Source organism: Uloborus diversus, chromosome 2, assembly GCF_026930045.1.
Source record: "Uloborus diversus isolate 005 chromosome 2, Udiv.v.3.1, whole genome shotgun sequence".
In the NCBI taxonomy this organism is placed as follows: Eukaryota; Metazoa; Arthropoda; class Arachnida; order Araneae; family Uloboridae; genus Uloborus; species Uloborus diversus.
Window position 1 is genome coordinate 79,844,144 of NC_072732.1, and position 23,347 is coordinate 79,867,490.

The 23,347-nt window shown below is 33.6% G+C and overlaps 1 protein-coding gene across 1 annotated transcript in view; it reads left to right on the forward strand.

The window, feature by feature from the left end:
- The window catches only part of LOC129216376 (acid-sensing ion channel 1A-like), a 32,829-nt gene that overhangs the window by 4,156 nt on the left and 5,326 nt on the right, over window positions 1-23,347 (forward strand). Inside the window, exons 2-9 of the mRNA XM_054850591.1 lie at window positions 225-342; window positions 1,332-1,459; window positions 7,434-7,555; window positions 10,349-10,509; window positions 12,829-12,927; window positions 16,200-16,299; window positions 16,385-16,448; window positions 17,503-17,554. Coding sequence (XP_054706566.1) covers window positions 225-342; window positions 1,332-1,459; window positions 7,434-7,555; window positions 10,349-10,509; window positions 12,829-12,927; window positions 16,200-16,299; window positions 16,385-16,448; window positions 17,503-17,554 — 844 coding nt within the window. The remainder of the gene's footprint in view (window positions 1-224; window positions 343-1,331; window positions 1,460-7,433; window positions 7,556-10,348; window positions 10,510-12,828; window positions 12,928-16,199; window positions 16,300-16,384; window positions 16,449-17,502; window positions 17,555-23,347) is intronic.

Here is a 23,347-nt window from a genome sequence, read left to right on the forward strand (position 1 = left end):
CATCTCCGTTTTGATCACTCTATTAGTTTTTAAAAAAAAAAGAAAAACTGAAAACAAAACTTGTTGAAGTAGGAACAAAGCGCTACTTGAGCAAGAATTTTTTTTTTTTTTTTGAACATATATATTCTCTTTGGGTAGAAAATGATGTGAAAGAAGTACGTAGGACAATTAATAAATTTATTCCTTCGAATGTCTGAAGTTTCTTTCTTTCTTTCTTTTTTCAGAATTCGTTCCAACCTATACTGTGAAAGTTATCCCGAAAAATGTGGAAATCCGGATTCAGATCCAAATTTTTGTGACAGATTCGCAGAGTATTGCAGACTTGGGAATACTACACGACAAGTAAATATATATAGATATATTACTTTTACTATTGCTTCACAAAATACTTTCGGCCTTGCTGGGAAGTAGTCATTTACTACTGCTAAAACCACAGAAAGAAGGTCTAAACACTTTCAAGCTTCCTAACAGGAATGGACAAAACGTTACAATTACAGTTACAATATCATTTTTTTTAAATTTAAAGTCAACTAATGCAAGTTCTTCGTTTTGTTCTTTGTTAGAATACAAATTTGCTTTTTACAACTGTAAACAAAATAAAGTTGACAACTCTTCATGTTCTGCAACTATTTACATTTGAAGGACTCGGCGCAGGAATGTGCCACAGGATGTGAATTTTTCAGTAGGCCAATTTTCAACTTTTTTCAAAGGCATTATACATTTTATAGTCTGCAATATTAAAACCAGATATGTTCTGCTCCAAATGACATAATCCATTGTATTTTCATGTTTATTTCAATTTTAGGGTTGCTAGATAAAAATTTTGATCGAAAAGTCACAAATTGTGGCTTGCCACATTTCTGCCCCGAGCCCTTCACTTATAGAAACATGAAGTTATTTATTTTATCATAGACGATGTACCACATTAAATGCGATAGTTTTAAAGTCAAACTTTTGCTAAAAGGGTTTTTAGTATCAAAACGAGGAACAGTTTTGAAGTTTCAAACAGCAATAACCAACTTTTGTGATCAGCATCAAATTTTACTTTTTTGTACCAATTTTCGTGATGCAAGGAAATTCCATTTGGAGAGTGTCGCATTTTTTCCAGAGTTACCTTTAAAATCAACTTTTGATTAATTTCACATACTTACTTAGATTATTTAAGCTGTAAATAAGCAAAAAATTTTATTTTTCTGTTTGATTTCCTTTCGGGATGGAACTTTTAATAGTCATTCAGTGAGTGCGCTATGAGAGATATCCGCCTCCATTTCAGATTTTGTTCCGAATTTATCATTAACAAGTGAAATATGTGTGTTTCATTCCTTTCTCAGCTACCATTATATCGCGCAGCAGAATTCCGACACCTTTCTAGGTACGAACAACAACGATTGGGTCATGAATTCGGAAGCTTAGTTAGAAGATGTGCCATTGAAACGGACGGCGAAGAAAACAACTGTACGTAAGTATTAGTACGTAGCTTTGACATTTAAAACTCTAAATCACATAAAACATATCAGATTTTAAAATTTTGATTACATTTTCGATTAATTTTAGTTAAAACTCAAGAAGGATAAAGTTACTCTTTGCATCTTTATACTTGTTTAATTGTATTCGCATAATTATAGGGGTTATTTTTTTACTGTACTAGAGCGTTCCGCCCCCTGCATATCCACTTACCGACTCACGAAGATTTAAAGTGTCTGTGAAGAAGAGTCAGATTATAGTACACGTTTTGATTAGAACAAAACAAAAACCGCACTCCCCTTCCAGTACAAAATTGAGTTTTAGTAAATAGCTCATTAAATTTAGAAAATTATTAAAATGCCACTCCAACCCGAAGACAAAAAAAACTTTGAGCACGAAACTGCAGTCCTCGGATGGAATAACTGAGCTGGCGGTGTATTTTATATATTTCTGCCTTAGCCCTGGCTTAGCGCGGTAACTTACTTCAAAATGAACTTGATAAAGTAAGTATGACAAAATTATTTAAAAAAAAAAAAAGGCTTCAAGGGACACCCCTGCTTTAGGGTTCAAACTAACTAAAATCAAATTGAGGGCCTCTTGTATATTGCAAAACGGCCGTTTCGTACGTTTAAAAAATCGCTTTCTAATTCGTGGACTCGACTAAATTCTGCTGTTTAGCTCCAGACTTGTATTGAATTGAGCTAGAACTTTCGCTAAATTAGAAACCCTTATATCTACTGTTGAAATTGTGAAAATTGGAAAAAGTTCCATCTGAGACATAAAAATAGCGCTTTCGAATGAAATAGTATGTTAAGGGGTGTGGGAAAATTTTCCTCCCTTCAATAAGCAATTTATGTGAAACTTTTGTTTAAAAAAAAATTAATTACAAAAAACTAATTCTAAATTAAAAAAATAAAACGACAGTCACAAATACCCGGAGTTCGAAGTAATTTTCTACAAAATTTTAAGACTGTATGTGCTTGGAGTTTTCTGGACGCAGACCCGACACAGACAGAATGTCAGTTTCTTGGACGTTACTTTTTTTTAATATATGGAGATATCTTAGCTGATCTTTTAACATTTGTTAATGTACTTTTTTTTGAAAATTTCTTAACTTTAGGTTAGTAATCGCATGCATTTCAAACTGCAAGTTTGTCATAGTTAATGCTCTTTTTACTCGAATGTAGTTTTGGAAAATTAACGCAATTACCTGCAATAAATGCTGAAAAATGTCATACATATAAAGCGCGATTTGTGTCAGCGCATTTCCAAACTTTCGATATCTGTGCATCCATTCTATAATTTTCATTCTTAAAAGTATTTCTTGTCAATCAAATTATAATTATTTATTTATTTTCTTGTTTTAAGACCATAAACAAAATAGTAAATGGATGATAAATCAGACTCCTGTATAAAGAAACATAAATGAAATTAAAGTTATATTATTGCATACAGCATTCATTATATTCAATGAGGATGAAATAGTTTATGTTCAGACAACAAATCATCATAATTTGAGTCCTGGGTTGTTAATTCTAGTTTGAGATGTAGTTTTCATATTTCTCTCCCATCGCTCTTATCCGGGTGGAAATTCAAAAAAAGTTAAAAAAATCATTCTAATTAATTAGTATTGATGTTTCAATTTTTTGTATTTCAAATGTAAAAGTTACATTACTTAATTTGGAATATTAATAATTAGTTATCATTATAATTTGACAGTTTAAAAAACTTTACGATAAACTGATTACTGTGAATTTAGTTCTAGCGTAGAATTCATTATGCAAGAAAACAAATTTAAAAAGTTTAATGTTCCAAAACATCGATGTTTTAGGGTCGATGTATCGATTACATTGATTTTAATTTTGAGCATCGATGTTTATCCGTTGATGTTGCCACTGCTGCTTTATATGCACCAGACAAATATTTTTACGCTCTCCTGCAAAGTAATGATAATGTGACTTACGTCAATCTGACTTTGAGATACAGAACTGTCTATTTTTAAGCAGCACAGTGGAAAATTGAGGGAAAGGATAGGCAGCCCAACTCCAAAAATGTAGTCATAGACAAAAATTTGGGCTGGGAAAGTAAGGGAAATAATAGGCAGCCTAACTCCAAAAAGGTAGTCATAGTCATAAATTTGGGCTAGGAAATAGAGAAAAGAGATGCTTTGACAAAAAGAAAGTTTGCAAAGTAAAGTTTCAAAAAAAAAAAAAAACCCCATGTTTACCGTAAAAATGAAACAAGTTATAAAATCTATGAATGCAACACAACCTTCTGACTATCATTCTACTACTTGTGACAAATTTTCAAAGGCAGAAAAATTTCCTCAAGTTTGCAGTTCATTTGGATGCCTCACAGTAACAAATAATTTTGCAAAACAACTGAACAACTGATCTTAAGATAAATAAATACCTTTGTGCTGAACAGTAAAGTAAGACAAAACAACGTTAGAAGAAGCACAAATTTGCAAATTTGTGCTTCTTCTAACGTTGTTTTGTCTTACTTAACTGATCTTAGTTTGGATTTTTTAAAAATCTTTTAACTAGTTTCAATGATTTTATTCTTGATTTATATAAAAAAGGGCTTCATAAAAAAGGGCAAGTAAAACCAATTTTCAGAACTACCATGATTTGATATGAATGTTTGAAATACGAAATCCTCATGAACATAATATCCTAAATCACTGATCGAGTAACGCTCTGACGTCACCAACAATGAAACTCACGCCATAGCATGCGTCACGGCATTATTTCATTGTTGGAGCACCGAAGATTCAGCGAGTTATGCATAATTTGATATTTTTTTTGGCAACGTTTGACATGCAGGGAAATGCTTTATTTTGACTCGGCTGAACTGGATCCGGTAACTTGACTGTTTTACTGGTAAGAATGTAATTTTAGGAGAATGAAGAAACGAAAAAGTGTTCAGCAATTGACGCTATCTACTGGAGTTTAGGCTTAATCCACTGGAGTTAAGGATAAAATTTCAACTATCAGAGTATCACCAAGCAGGTAATTGCTACTTGCAATTTTCTAGTTTCCAATTAATGCAAAATTTAGTATTCGTGAAACTTGATTATTTTATAGTCTACTTTATAGTTACTGAGATGACATGCGTCTTAAAGCAGAACAAGATATTGAACGCTGGAATTTATGAATAGATTAATAAACTAGTTTAATGAGTAGTTAGTGTTCAAGGTACATATGAATGAAAACGGATGAAGTCTTTCAAAAAGACAAAAGGTAAATATTTGACAAATAAAACAAGTTACAACAGAATTGTAGCCAAGAAAAACGTTTATTTAAAGAAGGATGTTTCAGAATACCTCGCCTTTTTCTGCTTATTTCCTAATCATATCCAGTTTTAAATTTCTGTCAAATCGCTTTATAAAATACCGAAGCTTTCAGCTGAAAAATTACAATGTATCACCACAAATCTCGGTAGTTTTACTAACGACATCGAAATGGTACTTAAAAGAAAAAAATACTTAAAAGAAAAAAAAATACAAGTCGGGGAGGGGGGGGGGGGAGATATTGCGATGGTTTTGAATATGATCAGGCAAAAATGCTACGAATCGATTTCCTTTTATCATTTTCCCCTCTTAATCAACCGTAAATTCATTTTTTTTTTTCTTTTTAGCTGTTGAATGAAAGTACTGATATTCTATTTCTTTTACGATCAAAGTATTGATTAAAAGATACAATGTCTTTCATGTTTGTGGCACGCTCTTACTCTTCATTTACTACAGTTCTAAATAATGATAAGAAAAAATCTATTGGAAAGCGTTTCTTAAATTTTTCCTTACTAGAGTAAAGAACGAAAACTAAGATTGAAGATATGCTTTTAATAGGTTGTGTGTTCGATGAGCGACCGGTAACTTACCGGTTAAAATAATGCTTACGTTCGACGAAATCAATCGGTAGCGACCGGTTGATTGATCACGTGACAGCTAGTAAAGTCAGCTAGTGCTAAAGCATTGGAGGTGATGTCATTATTTGACGTCATTACCGGCTTCCGGATCGAACACAACCTTTAAGACTAAATAGTGATTCCAACGTCACGTGTGGGACAATAATTGTTGTTATAAAATAACTTGTACTTCGGTAAAACCTTCAAAATGATGCCAAAGTAAAAATATACTTATTTTTACAAAAAGTTTAATTGCAAAAGATCTGAATAAATATGAAAACAAAGTAGGGTAACGGCACCAGTAACAGACATTCTCAAGACATCACTCTCAGGATAACTCAATTTTCTGAACCTTTTAATATATTTACACTTTTAAAACTATTTTTCTCTCATGCAACTACATTTCATCTAACGTTTGGCTGCATCTGTATCCTCTGCATGAGTCAATTCTATTTTTATTTGCTCCATTTCGAAAAAATGTCCAACCCCCAGTAACAGACATACTGACAAATCTGATGGAACCCAGCGACAGATAGGATGATGAAAGGAAGAGTAATGGACCTGAATCCCCTTTTCTCTTCAAAATGTGCCAAAGTTATTTATTTTTGGAGCTAAATCCTTATCAAATTCAAATAAACACGAAACACCGGCAGACCTCGTGGTTGCTGTTCATAACCTTCCACTACTGCCTTGTAAATACCAACTGGCTCATAAAAGTCACTCTGATAACACTAGATGTTGCACCGTATTCATGAGTCACAGCAACATCAGTTTTACTAGCCTAAAATTCATATTATTTAAATCCAAACACTTACAAATGTCTGTTACTGGACCCTTGTCTGTTACTGCTGCTGTTACCCTAAACTTACTTTGAATTGAACATGTTTAAACCATAGACTAATAATAAGAGTAGACCGAGCTTTCTCATTCTTGCTGATGATGAAAATTGGTTCATAGATGTATCATGTGACTAGTGGAAGGGCTTGGCGAAGACTTTGGCAGCATGGTTGCTAGATGGCAGCATTATCTACAGTTTGGCACTCGACATGTATTTTACGACAATGTGTTTTCATTAAAAAAAACTTCTAGGTGCAGAGATTGAACTGTTTTTCTTTTAGTTATGCATTATTTTGACATTAGTAATAGTTTTTGATCAGTTTTCGGTAACTTTTATTTCATTTGGAGCTGTCAGCGTTGGCGTGAACGAAATGGCGTAAACGTTTTGCGTTAACGCAAAAATGTACTAATCGGTATCTTAAATTGAAACTGTAGGTAAAAATCTTACCGTTTGCTGATTCTTCTTGGTCGCTTGCATCTTTTATTGCTTAGAGAGTTATTGATATTGACTAAAGAAAATGCACAATACTATCTAAACGAAAAACTCACTATATTAACAAAATATTTACAACTTAGAATAACAAATTTACAAATCGGACTCCATAAAAGATCATTCTTCCGTGTTCCATAAATTCTATTTATTTTATTTCGCGCTGGCGTTGATCGTCTGCTACGATTAACGCCCGCTGTTGCTAGGATATCCACCAGTCACATGGTTTGGTTTATGAGCAGCAAAAAGGTTGCCATAGCTCGGTCTACTCTTATTATTAGTCTATGGTTTAAACTGCACGGATTCCCTCCATCTGATAACAGCCATTTCTAACACTCTGCTGCCACTCAAAAAACCAAAATACTGGGAAAGTTTTCTTAGATACATATTATTTCTGTACCTCAGAGCCAGAAACGTAAGTGCAAAAATGGTTCCTCCTTGCTAGTTTTGAATTTGAAATCACAACGCTGCTTCTTTAGAGCTTTACCGTTGAAAAATATATTTTGAGAAAACAAATTCTGAGTTCTTCTCAAACTCATCACATACATACATCAAATCTAAGTAAACGGAATTTCCTTTCATTAGTGCGTAGCTAGGTTTTTCTCTTCAAACTTTAAAGGTTTATTAGAATGTTATTTTGACGGTTGAAGGGATACTTTTCCTGTACTAGACATCTATATTTTTTAAATATTATTTCTGTTAAAAGTTCATTTATGCCTTTTATTTACTCTAGATCTACTCCAATACTCATTCCTGCACTTAGTTTTTCATATGAAATTCCTTTCAATTGTTACATGATGTATTCTTTGCACAAAAAGCCAAATGAAACCCCTAAAGTGGTTCCAATATCGACAAGTAAGTTCATAGAATAATTACTTTTAAAATACATATCTTTTTTTATTTGAGTTACTCATGTTTAATTTCAAGTAATAATGCAATACATTTGAAAAAAAAAATCAATAAATAACATTTTGTGTAGTTCACCTCACGATGGTTGGCATTCGTCTTTGGACGATTCTACCACAAAACCGATTGAAAATAAGAAAAATCGGGGTTGCTAAAATAAAGTATTGTAGAAACAAGTTTTCATCGTGAAGCTCCGTTGCTTGTTTGAAAGCGGTTTTTCAGAGCCATAGATGTTGTATAACTATACTGCCGTGTGCAGGTAAAAGGCAGTAACTGCAATTTTTTCATTTTTCATTTTTTTGCATTTTTGTCATCTATTGTACGTTATCTTTACTGTACAAGCACGCTTATTCGGTTTCTGCTGAAAAAAACCCGCGAAAAAAACGTCTAATTCCAGCATTTCCCTATTATTAGTATTGAATCCACCACATATTTCTTCAAATATCTCGAAAACTGATTTCTGCTGATACTGCCGTTTACCTGCACACGGCAGTATAACTTGACAGAGAAGAGATGGCAGTTGAACTGGAAGCGTAAACGGACCACTTCATTTTGTAGTTATCAGCGGGAACGCGCAAGTAGTAATCTTTTCGTTTTTACGACTCGCCCGATCTCGCTGATTCTACTTTAAAATGAAATGGAGCGTTTCCGCTTCTAGTTCATCCCTCATCTCACCATGGTTAAGCTACTGTCTGCCTACAGTTGCAATAGAATTGGCAAGCATCCAGTTAAGACGAGTCTACCTGAATAGGTGGGAAAAGTAAAAATTTGATGCGCCTGTTTTATTCATTTCAATGTGACTCTGCTTAATTTAGAAGCCAATACACACTTGCAAGAACTGGAATCCTTGAAAATCAATAACTGCCTCTATTTCCCCTTGTAAACCGGATGCTAGCCTTTCCATCTCATTGGTGATCAGACGTTATAGATACACCACTCCGTAGCGGAAATCATAGGCCGCCATTGAACGCAGGAGGATCGGTGAATCTCGAAAGTAAACGGGCAAAAGCTGTTTGCATAACACTGAAGATTTCCTGCACTCTTTGCAATGTAAATGTGTAGTTACCTTCTTTCGAAAATTTTACCGTTTGCATTTTTTTAACTAAATTTCACTCTGGATTTTCTTTATTTCAGGGCTTTTTTAGACACTTGGCCATTTACTGGGTGGTCTCATTCCACATGGAACTGATTCCTTGTTGTGTATCTAATTAATACTACATCTTTGGTCAGGGTTTATGCCTCGTATATTCTTTTATTTCAGGTTTTTGTTCGGGTCGAACCGGGGAGTACGTGAAAGACAAAAGCATTTACTTTTCCTTATGAGAAAAGAGTTTTCTTAAAATACGACTCAAAGGAAGCAATCATGGCTCCTGACTAAAAATAACCTTTTTGGTTTCATTTATGTTGATCGTGCATCAAACGGTTTACCGGATCAAAAAAGTTGAATGTTCATTGCGACTAACCTTCCAAGTTTTGTTTCGTGTGCGTAAATGGCAAATTACTTGAAGTTAGTGAACTTTATATTAAGTTTTATATTAGTCTCAATATAATGCTACAGGGTTAATTGCTCGCAAGAGAATATGTATTAATTGTATTGTATTGCGGAAAAAGTCTGCATTGAAAAGAGTGAACAGTTTCCTTTTTAAACACTTCGGATAAAATGATGTGTTATGCGTTTTATTGTTAATGTTTCAAATTTTACACGTATGTCCACCATCATCACGAGATTTAACAGTAGTACTACAATTAATGCCATTTATTTGATGTTTTAATGTCTCGTAAGTGTGTGAAATTTAAGTTTCATAACATTCTAATAAAATGTATAGTAGTGGCTTTACATTCAGGGTCAGATTAAGGCATGTGCTCATAGGCACGGGCTCAGGGCATCATCATTTAGGGGGCACCAAGTCTATAGGTAAAGTTTTAATTGGAGCAAGTTCATATCACACTATAGCAAGATGTACATAAAAAAATTAGAAAAAAAAATCCTCCCTAAAATTTTGATCACTTTCGCAAACCTCAAATCCACTCAAAGTTTAGTCTATATTTACACTATTAAAAGTTATAGTAAAGATAATTTTGATATTTACGATTTACAAGAACGGATAAAACTTGACGACATCCTACGTCATAATGTACAATTATCGTCTACTTCTGTTTTTTTATAATAAGTTACCGCCAATTTTGCCATGGCTGTGTTAATGTGGAAGAACCAAAATATTTTATTGTTTCTCTATATAGAATAAGCAAGAGGGAAGGGGGGGGGGGCACCAAAAAAAAAAAAAAAAATCGCGCCCAGCGTCTTCAAAAACCGTAGTCGGGCCCTACACGTTTTTGTAATTTTTAAATGACGACATTCAAAAACGAGTCAACCCTCATTTTGAGCCTCCTTTATCATGTAAAATATTTACATTTAAATTTAAATCCACTGTAACACGTTGGATTTATTCCACACTTTAAGTTAGTAAACCTGAAAATGTATATGTTTCTGATTTTGAAGAACTTTGACCTCAAGAGTTACTCAAAAATACTGCTTGGTGAATTGACCCATTTTTGCACAACACTATCAATTTACCCAAACTGGAATGTTTTCCAAAGAAAGCCTGTTTTAAACATTCGAGTTTTTCTTAACTTTCAGATGAATTATATTTAGTATAGATTTTAGCGTAATTACACGTAATTTTTTTCAAGATCAAGTTATCACTTACAGCATGTTCTCTTAACAACATTTGTTTTCCGCAGAGATTCATTTAGACTTGGATTTAGAAGTTTCTGAGTACCATCCATCCCATCTGTCCAGAGGCGCTCAGTTAAGCATCCATTCGCCGTACCACGTACCCTCCCCAGTTGGAGAAGGACTCTTCCTCAATATGGGCACCGTGTACCGAATTTACGTAAGATTGGTACGATAATTACGAATCTCTAGCATTTGACCTAAATTTCTCTTTCAAGCAGTTTTTTTTATTTATCAAGAGCACATGATGAACTTAAGACTAACTATTATACTAACATAAATAAAAATGTAACAATTTTATAATCCTCATCTTGTAGTGAATTTGCTGAGCTTTTTTACAGGAGGAAGAACATTAACTACAAATATTTGTTTCCGTTTTTATTCTTTTCTTAAGGAACTTAAAACAAGAATTTGACTTCAAAACAACTTGAAGAGTTATTTTAAATTTGAGCATAAATCGTAAATAAGTCATCATCATTGTGTCATTACAAATATCAAAAGAGACATTTCTTCTGTGTGTTGGCAATGTAAGCTCCTAATATTTTTTCTGAACTTTTTTCGCAGAATAAAGACGTGCCTTTTAAGTATATTTTTTAGAAAATTTGCAAATGCAAGCTTGAAAATTTCAAGCACTTATTTTGCTGTGCATAGTGAACTCATCACACCACCATGCAATATACCAAACATCACGGTTATCACATCCAGATGCTAGTTTCGTTGTTATTAAAATTCATCGGTCTAGATTAGAGTGAATAACCGAGCTGGGAGGTAGATGTCATCTTAACGAAGCTGAGGGCCAACAAACTGGCAGATAAAATAAACTTATCTCACCAGCAAGTGTCCGCAGCATGGTGCGGTTCGACACGTGAATTGAAGGCAAAACTTGGGTATTGAACAGTAAGTTACCGCGCCAAACCCAGGGCTAAGACCCAGAACTACGTGCAATATACCAGACAGCACGGTTATCACATCCAGATATTAATTTCGTTCTTATTAGAATTCATAAGTCTGAATTGGTGCATAACCGAGCTGGAGGCTATTCCAGGCTGAAGAATTGTAATAAGAACGAAACTGCAGTCTCTGGATGTGATAATCGGGCTGTCTGGTATATTGCTTGTCTGCCTTTAGCCCTGGATTAAGGGCGGTAACTTGCTGCTAAATCATCACACCACATTTGGAGCTGCCACTCAGGTTTTATTGAAGATCATGCGAACTATGAGTCTCGCCTCCTTTGCAAATGGTTACATCCATTTATTGACGCAGAATACACACGTGAAAGCATTTACTACGTAAAAAAGGAAAAGTGCACACGGAGCGAGTGTGAGAGGAACCCACCGCCTCAAGTATGAAATAAACACGCTGACTGCTTGCCACTGAGGCTCTGCATAGTACAATCAAATGAAGCTTCGTGTAAATAAAAGATTCTTGACCTAGGAACTGTTTAAGGATCTCCAAATAAATTAAAAACGTGTAATTTGAGTGTATTGGTGGTTAGTAAAAACTTGTAAATGCTGCAGGTAATATTTTTTAACTGCATTAAAAGATAATATCTAAATTCCAACAATACAAAACCACTGCTCACAAAAATATCAACGTATAAAATAGGTACATTGCTTCGGTTTTTAGAGAACATGTTATTGCACTGCACTGTTTAGAAAACTTTAGATTGGCTACAGTTTGAAGCACCAAGAGACAAAGGGGTGTAAGTGTGAAAATTAATAATTTGTTAATAGATAACTCCTACAAATTGTAGGAGACATTCGCATCTGTTTTTTGGGTGGTAACAGTAGCCCTCGTAGGAATTGCTATAGAGCAGGATTAGAAAAACTTTTCAACGAAAGCTTACGTAAAGTTTGATTTTGGAACGCGTTTTACAAGAATTTTGAATTTTATCACTTACATTCCTTTGCTGCCTCATTTGTACACTGTTGTTACTTGGTAAAACTTGAAGAGGAAACCAGTCAAGATACGCTTTCTGTTATAAGACTAGGTGCTCTGTCTCATAAGAAATATGTAATGAGTAGGAAGTTACCGCCCTTAAGCCGCGGATAAATCGGAACTGCATGTAATATACAGACAGCCCTGTTATGAAATTAAAAGGTGAGACAGCATTTGCCTTTAGCTCGATTATTGACTATTCCAGTTTGAAGTGGAGGATTCATCAAGTCGCAATTACGAGGGGCTCCCCGTGACCATAGAGGCCCCGAAAAGGATTAAAACCTGCACACGATAAATGGTTTACATAGTTTTCTGATTGACTAATCCCCCCCCCCCCCCCAAAAAAAAAAGAACTTGCGTTACGTCAGTCGTTCAAACCTGTAAATCCGCCACTGCCATTTTGCAGTTTCCAGATGCCATTATTCGGGCTGTCTTTATATTGCATGTAAACAAGTAAGTTTAGAAAATTTAGCTTACATTTTTAAGTTTGAAATTTAAATTCTGTGCCTTTTTTTTTTGAGCTTTGAAATCACTTTTAAATACATTTCAGGCTGAGAAGATTCTACTGCCGCAACCATTCAAAAGCAATTGCACCGAATATGAATCACAATGGAGACAGAATGGAGGCACTGGTCCTGTGACCGAAAAGGTTTGTTTTTTCCCCCTTCGGTATTTTATGGTACTTTAACATGAATAACAGAGCACACATTGCATGGAACTTGGTAATAACAATAAATTTAAGAACAGGAAAACTTACCACTAAAGTGTACTTCAATATTTCTTACTCATAATAATACCTGAAAAATACCGTCTTCAATAAGGCATTGAAAATACAATTATTAATGTTATGCTGGCATCAGACGTAACGTATTCAAAAATTTGGAATTTTACCTTAGAACACAACTTATTCAAGTTAAAAATGCATGATTCTTTAATAGCAGCAAAATAACATCTTTCAAGTTTGGTTTACGTTCTTTTACTACTTAACAATTGAACGAAATTTCAACTGCGCCATTATTCTGTTTAAAATGAATATATACATCTTTCATACTGTACTTATAAATTGAAGAATGTACAAACGATAATATACTGGTGCCAAACAATATAAATAATAATAATTGGAAAAAATAATACGGACACTTTACAATACAGGAAAAATATAGAATAGCTTAAAAATTACTTTAAGAATGTGTTTTAAACTTGGACCACAAGAAAAATGCTAAAGCTAATTCTTCCTAAAATTAAAAAAAACTAGCAAAATTAGGAATTTGCCGGGGGTTACCCTGTGGTCACTCCAAGAATTCCCTCTTTGGTAGAACGCAGATTTGTGATGATTTATTTTAAAAACGATAGTGATTTTTGCTTATATTATAAGTTAATATGTATAGTTTCATTAAAAAAAAAAGCACTAACATTTGTGAAGAACTTTGCTGTTAAAGATATTAAACTTTTTTTTGAAAAATCCAATTTTCTTGCTTCTTTTGCTCGTAAAATTTCAAAATTATCGTTTAAAACATAGGAAACTTGAGTTATTTCATAATAAATTAAAATTAGGGTGACCTCGGATAAATCTCGATCACATAATTTCCGGGGTAAATAATGATCACCTAATTTTTTTTTAAATTGAAAACTTTATTTAAAATAAAATATGAAACATTTCCTGCAATTCTAGAATGCTGTTCTTCAATATGACTACATTTACTCATTTCCAATATGTTGTTTAGTTTATAAAATTAAGCATTTTCTAAACTTCTAATTAAATTACTGTCCGTTCTCGAAAGCGAAGACTAGCACTCGAGATAGATTCCATTTTAAAAAGGGGCGACAAGTTGAAGATGGGCCCTTTCTCCTCGCACTTGTTATCTCTATCTTTTTCGACGCTACTTTGGAAGAACTGCTGCACATGTTATTTTGCATTTTTTTTACTTCCGGGTTTCCATCCCTATTTTGATAAAATCAGAGCAGACCTGACGCATGCGCAAACTCGTGGGAGGTTTCGTCAAAAGAAAACAGACAGTAGTTATTTCAAAGATATGCTTCCAAATAAACCTATATTTACAAAGATCCTCTTCTCTCTCTTAAAACATTCAATTATTGATTTACTTTTCAAAGTTCCTTTCAAAATAAAATTAGCTTTTGATTAATGTTCCGACATCCATTGTAAAAATTAAAAACTATTTACAGTGTGGTATCTCAAATGTTACTCCTTATAGATGGGGCAACTATTGATCACTGGGGTAATTGGTGATCATGTTCATTAAAATCTGTCATGGTAAATATGATCAAAAGAAGATAACGGAGACTTAATTTTAGCTCTTTTAGGTGAGTTAATATTTATAAATAGCAATCGCTATAAAAACAGTAAGAATACTTAAAACTAAGGAAAAAAAAAGAAAGAAAGAAAAGGTTATTGAAGGGGATTCAAACATGTTTGGAGATTTTAGTGTAAAGTTTTTCTTTCTTTCTTTCTTTTCTTTTCCTTTTTTCTTTCTTTTTTTTAACGCTCTTTTCTATCTCTCTTGTCTGAAGCTTAACTAAGGCTTGTGAGTTTATTTCATCTGATGTATTATTTATAAATCATTGGCTGTATAACCACTCGAAAAATGCCTTGATCACTGATCATTAAGTTCCCCAGAAGTGGTCAAGAAATGCACAAATCTAAGAGTAAAATCGCTGAAAATTTGAAATATATTTTGAAAAAGCTCTAATTTTTTCAAGGCAAAGAAAGTTGTACAGGATTTGTTTCACTCGTGATCAAACTTTCTCCAAAAATTAAAATTCAGTCTTAAACATTTTTTTTCGTGAAATGGGTGTATGCATTTTTTAATCAGGAATTACCCTAGATCACCCGACAAGTTTGTGGGAAACCCATAAATTCATCAGATCAGTTCATGCAAAAGGAGAAATCCCAATTGCGCAACTATGGAAACCCCAATTGCGCAACCACTTGAACTCCCACAAGGCTAACTGAGAATCAGCACTAGCAGTCAGAGCAAGATTGTCTCTGGAAGAGTGAACGTATGAATATGTGCATTAAACAATGATCTACTACAACCGAGTCATGTAGTGAATATTCCACCTCTGACATAACCACCAACACCACAAGTTAAACGGTAAAACTTGAAAAGAAAATATTAAATAGGAAGAAGGTTGAAGGTTTTTCAATAAGATAAATGATCACAGCGCATGCGCAAAAAACATATTTAAAATTCAATACATGATACCCACCGTCTGCAATTTTGTAGTACTTTTAACGGCGGAAGAATCGGTCTAATTAAAACTATACTTTCTGAGTAGATTCACTGCATGGAAGTTTTTTTTTTTTTTTTGAATGTTTGACTTTTGTCTTCGCCTAGTTCGGCCGTTTCATTTTTTTTTTCTTTTTTGGATGTTCGACTTTTGTCTTTGCCTGGTTCGGCCGTTTCATTGTTTTTTTTTTTGAATGATTATATGAGGCAGTGAGAAGCAAAGGGATCTACGTGGATATTTTAAAGTGTTGAGTAAAAGATATTTAAAGAACTAAGGTCCTTGGCAGGATTTCATTAAAAAGTTTTTCCAATTAATGCTGTATAACAGCACCTACCAGAACTACTAGTACTATCTCTTGCCCCAAGACAGAGGAGAGGTTCACCTACTATGTGTACTGGTAATCTCCAAATTTTTATTTTTGCCATTTGCAGCCCTTTTCTTCTCACTGCCTCATATAATGTTTTTTCCCTCCTTCCATTTTCGTACAGAGACAAGGATCAAGTGTATGCGGTCGTCCCTTGTTTCACTGAGAGGGATAGCTCATCGGTTAGGGATAGGGGTAAGGGATATCATGAAACTTCACCTTAAATTGCACTATATTTTAACTATGCTCCGAAGAACTTTAAATTTGTTTGAAAGATGTTATAACAGTTCTGTCCATTTCGTTATTAGATGTGCAAAGAAAAATGTAGATTGGAAAAGTCTTTATTTCTCTTCGGATGTGCTGAACGAAGAATCGATTATCCTCACAACGAAACAATTTGTCTCGAGCGTAAGTTATTGTTTCAGAAATTGATTTCTTTTTTAAAAATCTATAAATATTTGGGATCACTAATTCAAAATGTTTACCATTTTAGCTATCAGCAATTTCGCAAAAGAAACCAGATTCGAATGTGCTAAAAGTTGTTCATCACCTTGCAAGTATGTAAAAATATTTTGCTTAAACATTGATCAAATACTAAAATTCAATAAGATGCATTACAGAAAATAAACAAATCCATTTCGTTTTACACTGATTTCTGTGCTTCACTTCGTGTGCATCAAATACTCATTCAGGGTAACTTTCAGTCACAATGTTTCTTTCTATTTAACTCTATTAATTGTTTAATTCAATAGTTCTATTACATTTATTGGTACAAGACGGGAGAAGCACTCCAAAACCATTCTATAGTTTTCCAAAAATTAAGAAATATTAATGAATTAATCCATTAAAATTGATATATTAACCTCTTTGGCCATATCCTGCAGTTTATAGTAACTTTGAAACATGGCGGAAATGGGATGCAAAATAAATTATTTTAACGAAAGTAGTGCTGCAAATAAAATGTAACAAATAAGATATCTGAATGTTTAAGAGTTCCCCCTTTATTTCACAACATCACAACATTTCTATAATTTATAACACTTCATAGAATACTAGTGTCGGAACAGCAGGTATTTAATAGCACCTTTTGAAATGGCTGTCTACGTTGTGGCAACCATTTCAAAACGTTTATGAAACGTTTAAACGTTACTTGTGCTACCTAGGAACGTCAGAAATAGCTGCCAAATAGTAACTTCAAAATTATTGAATGAGGCATTGAGCAATGTGTACAATATCACCAACAACATTTTTTTCTTCTTAAATAGATTCTCAAAAATTTATTTCATAAGCTTGCTTGGAGAATGCACCACTGGGCTTTCTAGGGTTTTCTTAATGTCAAATATGCTGAAAAAGTGGCGCTAAGCTAACCGGCACAGCTCAAAGTCACTCTGAATGTCTGTGCAGTAAAATCTATTTACTTTTTTTTGCATTGGTTATTAAACAGCAATTTACTATGACTTTTTTTTTTTCAAATGTAGAATAAAAAATAATTACCAGCAATAATTCTGGTTCTGCAAACTTTAGTTTCCGAGTAATTGCATTTTAAAAAAGGTAATTTTTTTATGATCTGCGTAAGAAAAAAATTTATTTTTTTCATTCTTTCTTTTTAAGGATGAGAAGATATGAACTTCAAGTACAAGAAGCTGATAGCGAAGGAAGTAGGGTAAATAAATGAAAATCTTTTTTTACATTCAATTAAATTTTTAACGACATGATGTATAGTTTTACTTAATGCATTTTATTAAAAATTGTGTTCCCAGTGACCTTTGAAAACAAGAAAGTGCTTCCGAAATGAATGTTTTTCTCCGCAGAAATATTTTAAGTTTTTACTTGTGAGATGGGTGTCTTACACCTCAGATAAACTGAACTCTTGCATTCAGAGGTTCTGCAATGTTTGCATGTATTTTATGCAGCGTGATCGTGTTTAACCAGCAAATCCTCTATTTTCGCAGACGTTAGGTATATTACGTTCTTAATGCGGGCGCACAGACGGGTATTTGATACAAAAAGCTGGCCAAAATTCGAAATTGTTGACTTTACTGGCTATTGTCGCTCCTGAGTATCAAAACTGGTAAATAAACATGACAGTATGTGAAAGCGTTCTTTTTTGCACTGAAACTAACCATAAAAAGTTACCAGCAATCGGAACTTAACACTTTCATGATTCGGTTGTCCTTGTTTGGAACATTAAAGTTTTTCAACAAACCGTCATTGTCTTATTTTTCGCGTTAAAAGGGATATTAGAAGGAATATTTACTATGGAAGGGCTCGAGCAAGGTTTGTACTCCATTATTCATCAATTTATATGTATATATTTCTATTATTTCTTTTGATGCCTTTCTTCAAGCCTCACAAAGACACATCCCTCTTTTTTTCTTTTTTTTTTGAATTGTTGAAGTGAATGTTTTTAAATATTTTGCTCTCATTCGTACTACTTCCTAATTTTCCTATAATATTGTCCATTTTGACAATCTGCAACAAAAGTTTGCACGAATCTGCACAGAAAAACAGTAAAGCTATAAATAGAGCAGACAATTAGTTTCATAATTTTTCATTTTTTCGGTTATTTTTGGGTTCACAAGTTTCAGTCAGGTGCATAAATTGAAAACAAGTACAGGATATTGTAAATGAGACTATAGAAAGACAATTTTATGCTACGGACTGACCCAGGACGACGGAAGTCAGACCCAGAAACAAAACGGGGTAATATTTTTTACCCGACTGCGCGTACGCTACGCAAAGGAGGGTAATGTGTTTATCAGTCTATGTATGCATGTATTCCTATGTGGCGTTCTAGGGGCTAAACGCCTTGGTCAATTTTAGTAATTCTTACGTCAATCGATTTGTCTTAACCTTGGGAGTGTCACTAAACACATGACAGTAATCAAAATTCACCATATCAACAACCAGTTGCCATATTTTGTCAGTTCAGGATCGGCGCACGTTTGGTGTTGCATACTGTGTCGCACGCTACCTGCGTGCGACAAATGCAGGTAGTTTTCGCTGCCTGAATTTTTTTGTTTACTAACTCTACTAACTGGGATCTCAGTGGCTGAGTGGTCTAAGCGAGTGCTTCTCCCACTTGAGGCGGTGGGTCAAGACACCCTCGCTCCGGATGTACTTTCCCCTCTTTCTGATGTAAATTCTTTCATGTGTTCTTTATTTGTATTCTGTACTGTAATAAAAAGTATATTATGCGTAACGAAGGCTAGACACTCAGATTGTAGTCCTCATCAAAATAAACCCGTGCATCATCACATCACACCCGAGGGTCCCTTGTTCCTATCACAGAAATAAACCCGTGCAGTAAGCACCAAAAGAAAGAAAGTCTACTAATTCGATTTTCATCTCTAACATGTTGCATTTGTTTTTGAATTGATTCAAGAGACTGAGTTTCACAACGTGTACTTTCTCGATAGGCTTTTTTAGTTTTGCGAGAAAGATTTGACTGACGACGTTTCCGATTTCGCGTCATCATGAGCTATACTGGTTGTTTATATAGCTGTGCTGTGGTTGACTTAAGTTCGTGCATTTTTGCCGAAGGTCAAGCAAATGTAACTTTAAGCGGAGTTTGGTCCCTAGAGGAACTAACTATCAGTAGTTTAGACCACCGCAAGTTACTTAATAGTTTGTACCTCACAATACAAACACTCTCAATAAAATGACAAGATTGCGAAATGTACCGTATCATAATCATAATAACTAAGTCAATGAAAATTAACTAAAAAGTGTCAAATAAAAAATTATTAAATAAAAACAAAAAAAACCCGACTGCGTAAAAACTAAAAAGAAAAATGTATAAGTCCAGTAGTTTAGAATGTTATTAAATACTAATGAATAACTACACCGTTGAAATAGTTTTATAACCGTACACAGATAAGACATCATAAATTCAAAAGCAGAATATAAGGATCAACAGTCGGGGCTCATTCAAATTTTACGGGGTTCCTTGAATCAGAAAGGAATTTTTCATTGAAATTTTCTTTCACTTTCATTTGCTTGAACTTTGCATCAAACAGCCTTTGTGTACTGTCTTTTATTATATTTTGTAGTTGCTTTTGAGTCTTACACATGACTGAAGTCATAGAACCTAAAAGTAATCGGAAAAGCTAAAAATTATGAAATTAATAATGCGCTCTATTTATAGCTTTATTATTTTTTCGCGCAAATTCGGGCAAACTTTTGCTGCGGACGATCAAAGTAGACATTCTAGGTAACATAGGGTATAACTTAGAAGTGGTACAAATGAGTAAAGTGTTTAAAACCATTAGTTTACATAAATTTTTTTCAAAAAAATGGATGGCATTTTTGTGAGGCTTCAAAAATTGCATTAAAAAATACTAACAGTATTAAAAATTAAAAATTGATAAATAATAGATTAACCTTCCCCAAGTCAAACCATAATAATTTTTTCTTCTAATATAATTTTAACGCGAATAATAACACGGTGAAGGTTTATTGAAAATCTTGAATGTCGTAAACAAAGACAAACGAATCATCAAAGTGCCATGTTCCGACTGCTGGGAAAATTTTGTGGATAGTTTCAATGAAAAAAGAACACTTCCACATAATGACATGTTTATCCATCTGTTTTGAGACTTAAGGCCGACACCAATTGGCAAAGTTGACATTTCGACTTTTGGCCAGCTTTTTAGCTCAAATATCCCTCTGTGGGGCGTTCAAACTCGAATGTCATAGGTATGAACTTATGCTGAATCTTATTTTCCAACAATGATTTTTTTCTTTTTGGTCCAACAATTTTGGTGACAAAATGCGTACCCCTTTGCTATGTCGCTCTAAGGAGGAGCACCCCAGAGATTGGAAAACATTGACTAATTACTGTTTTGCGAATTTATATGTTTATAATTTTTGACAATCATTCTACTCGAACTCATTGCGAAGTTTTCTAAAAATTAATCACTTATCAGTTCCAAATTCAAAAGGGATAGCCTTGACCTTCAAAATTTGTTCCAAAAATATCCATAAATTATATGATCATTTCATGAACTCCAAATGCTGCTGATTGCATATCCATCATATAAATCAGCTCGCTGTTAGCTAATGAAAATGTTCCCAAAATCTAATATAAATTTTCGAGAAAAAAGTTAAATTTATTTTTTTTCATTGATTGAGACATTGAACATAAAATAAGGCGAATATTCATTTTCTAGTAAATTTTCATGTATAGCAATTCATCACGCGTGGGCGGGATAACCAGCGAAATATCTCTTTCTAGCCCCAACGAGGTCATTCATCTCTTTCCATCTTACAAGCAATTAGCAAACTGGGTCATCTGTTCGATAAAATATTTTTCGTTTGATGGGCGCAGCCTCCATACCAAAAATAGACATGTTTACCGAAAATATTCCCTTTCTATGTCTGAAACTGGTATAGTAAAAATTGGAACGATCTCATTTATGAAAGGGTAGGGGGAGGTACTTAGGACGTTGTTTTAATTACTTGATCAGAGAACTTACGTCAAAAAAAAAAAAAAAAAATAAATAAATAAATAAATAAATAAATAAATAAAAAAGAAAACTTGAAAAAAAATTCCGGTCAACGTAGCGACGAGGGGTTGTTCCCCCCGGCTATGATGATCAGAACTCTCCCCCCTCCCCCGAACTCTTGGTTTTCAAGCCATATTGCCAACTTCAGCTTAATGTGAGGAGGATCGGAAAGTAACGTCATTGTTTCCAAAGAAATGAATGTTTAACAAGTTGTTTTTCATCCAAAAAGGAATGACCTTCGTCATCAACGTTGCTTTGCCATGTAGTGTTCGAACTTCTAATCCAGGATCGAATTTAATCTGGAAATAGCATTCTGGACATGATTCAAATTTTTAAATTTTTTACACTGAGGATGTATTGTAGCTCTGAACCCGCCCCCCCCCTCAAAAAAAAAAAACCTGAAAAAATAATGAACGTCTTTAGGCGGATAAGTGGGTAACGGGAAAGCCTCACCAAATACTCACCCGGCATTGGCCCACCTAAGTTTCCGTTCATTCCGCTCGCTATGTGAAAAAATATGGAAATTTAACTGATATCTAAAACGCCATCTCCAGATATTTTGCTAAAAGAACAATTGATTTGCATCGATGCTGAATTTAAAATTTATACACTACATGACAAAAAGGTAGTTGATAACGAGACAAACTATTCATTGATTGAAAATAAAAAGTTGCTATAAATTTATGTGTAAAAACACACACACATTAATTTTCGGTCCTCCTAATATATATATATATATATATATATATATATATATATATATATATATATATATATATATATATATATATATATATATATATATATTCATGTAATCGTAAGGATTTCTGTGAACAATAGCTTCCGATTTTCATTATCCATATTCAGTAACTTGAAACGGATTACTTTTTTAAACTAAAACAAAATCGAAATGTAACTTGTAAATGTATTCCTGCTTCCTATTTAAAACTGTAAAATTATATTTATATATCTTTTTATAGGCGTTTGCGTCTTCAACGTGGTGAAACTGTGTGAGACGCAATCCTCGAATATTCTTCAAAATTTGGAACTTCTGCTTTTTCAACTAGCTTTAAGGTTTTGTGTTAGTTTTAGCCGGATAATAAAGATACGATGGCTCAAATTTCTAAAAAACTGACGAATACGATTTACAGAAACTAAAATATTATTGTTTTCATTTTCCGCTTTGGTTTTCGAATCATATTTTGACTTCAACATTGACCTAAACAGAAAGAGTCACAAACTTTTTAAATTTCTAAATTTTATATGGTAAATGGGAATAAAGCTTTTCTCCGTTGACCTGGGCAAAACCCTCTAGAGTTGGTTTCAAAGCATATTAGAAATTCTAACATGGTAGTTCATATACAGGTAAGAACTTATCACCTTCCCTTCTAGAAGGTGAATTCTGGATGTGCTCTGGATGTTTTAGCTAATTGGTGGGGGGGGGGGGGACTGATGAAAACTATTTTCCCAAGTGCCTGAATTTTTAATGTGAAATTTAATTTGGGTGTTATTTTTGTCATTAAAAATGAAAAGCTTCAAAAGAGAAATAAAATTTACTGATAAAAATGGACACTCAAGTTTTCTTTCTCTTACAAATATTTTCTAAATGCTCACATTGAAATAACACTTCATCATAGTTGGTACTACAGCCGTTTTTGGGCCTTGGCCTTCTTTAAAAGGTTCCGCCTGGATGTTCTCTTCTTGGATTTAGATCTCTAGTTTCTAATGCTAAATGTAATGGGCTACAGAACTTTAAATAACCTTAATTTTCTCTTACTTTGTCTCCTTCTCTTACTTTTTTTTCCTTCGTACCATTAAAAATAACGACTGGGAAAAATAAGCGGGAAAACTCAAATAAAATGCTTTTGGAATTTCTTATTCAAAAATTTATATTTTGTCACTCAAATTTTTTTACTTCAATGATACAAACAAATTAATTTTTTACAATT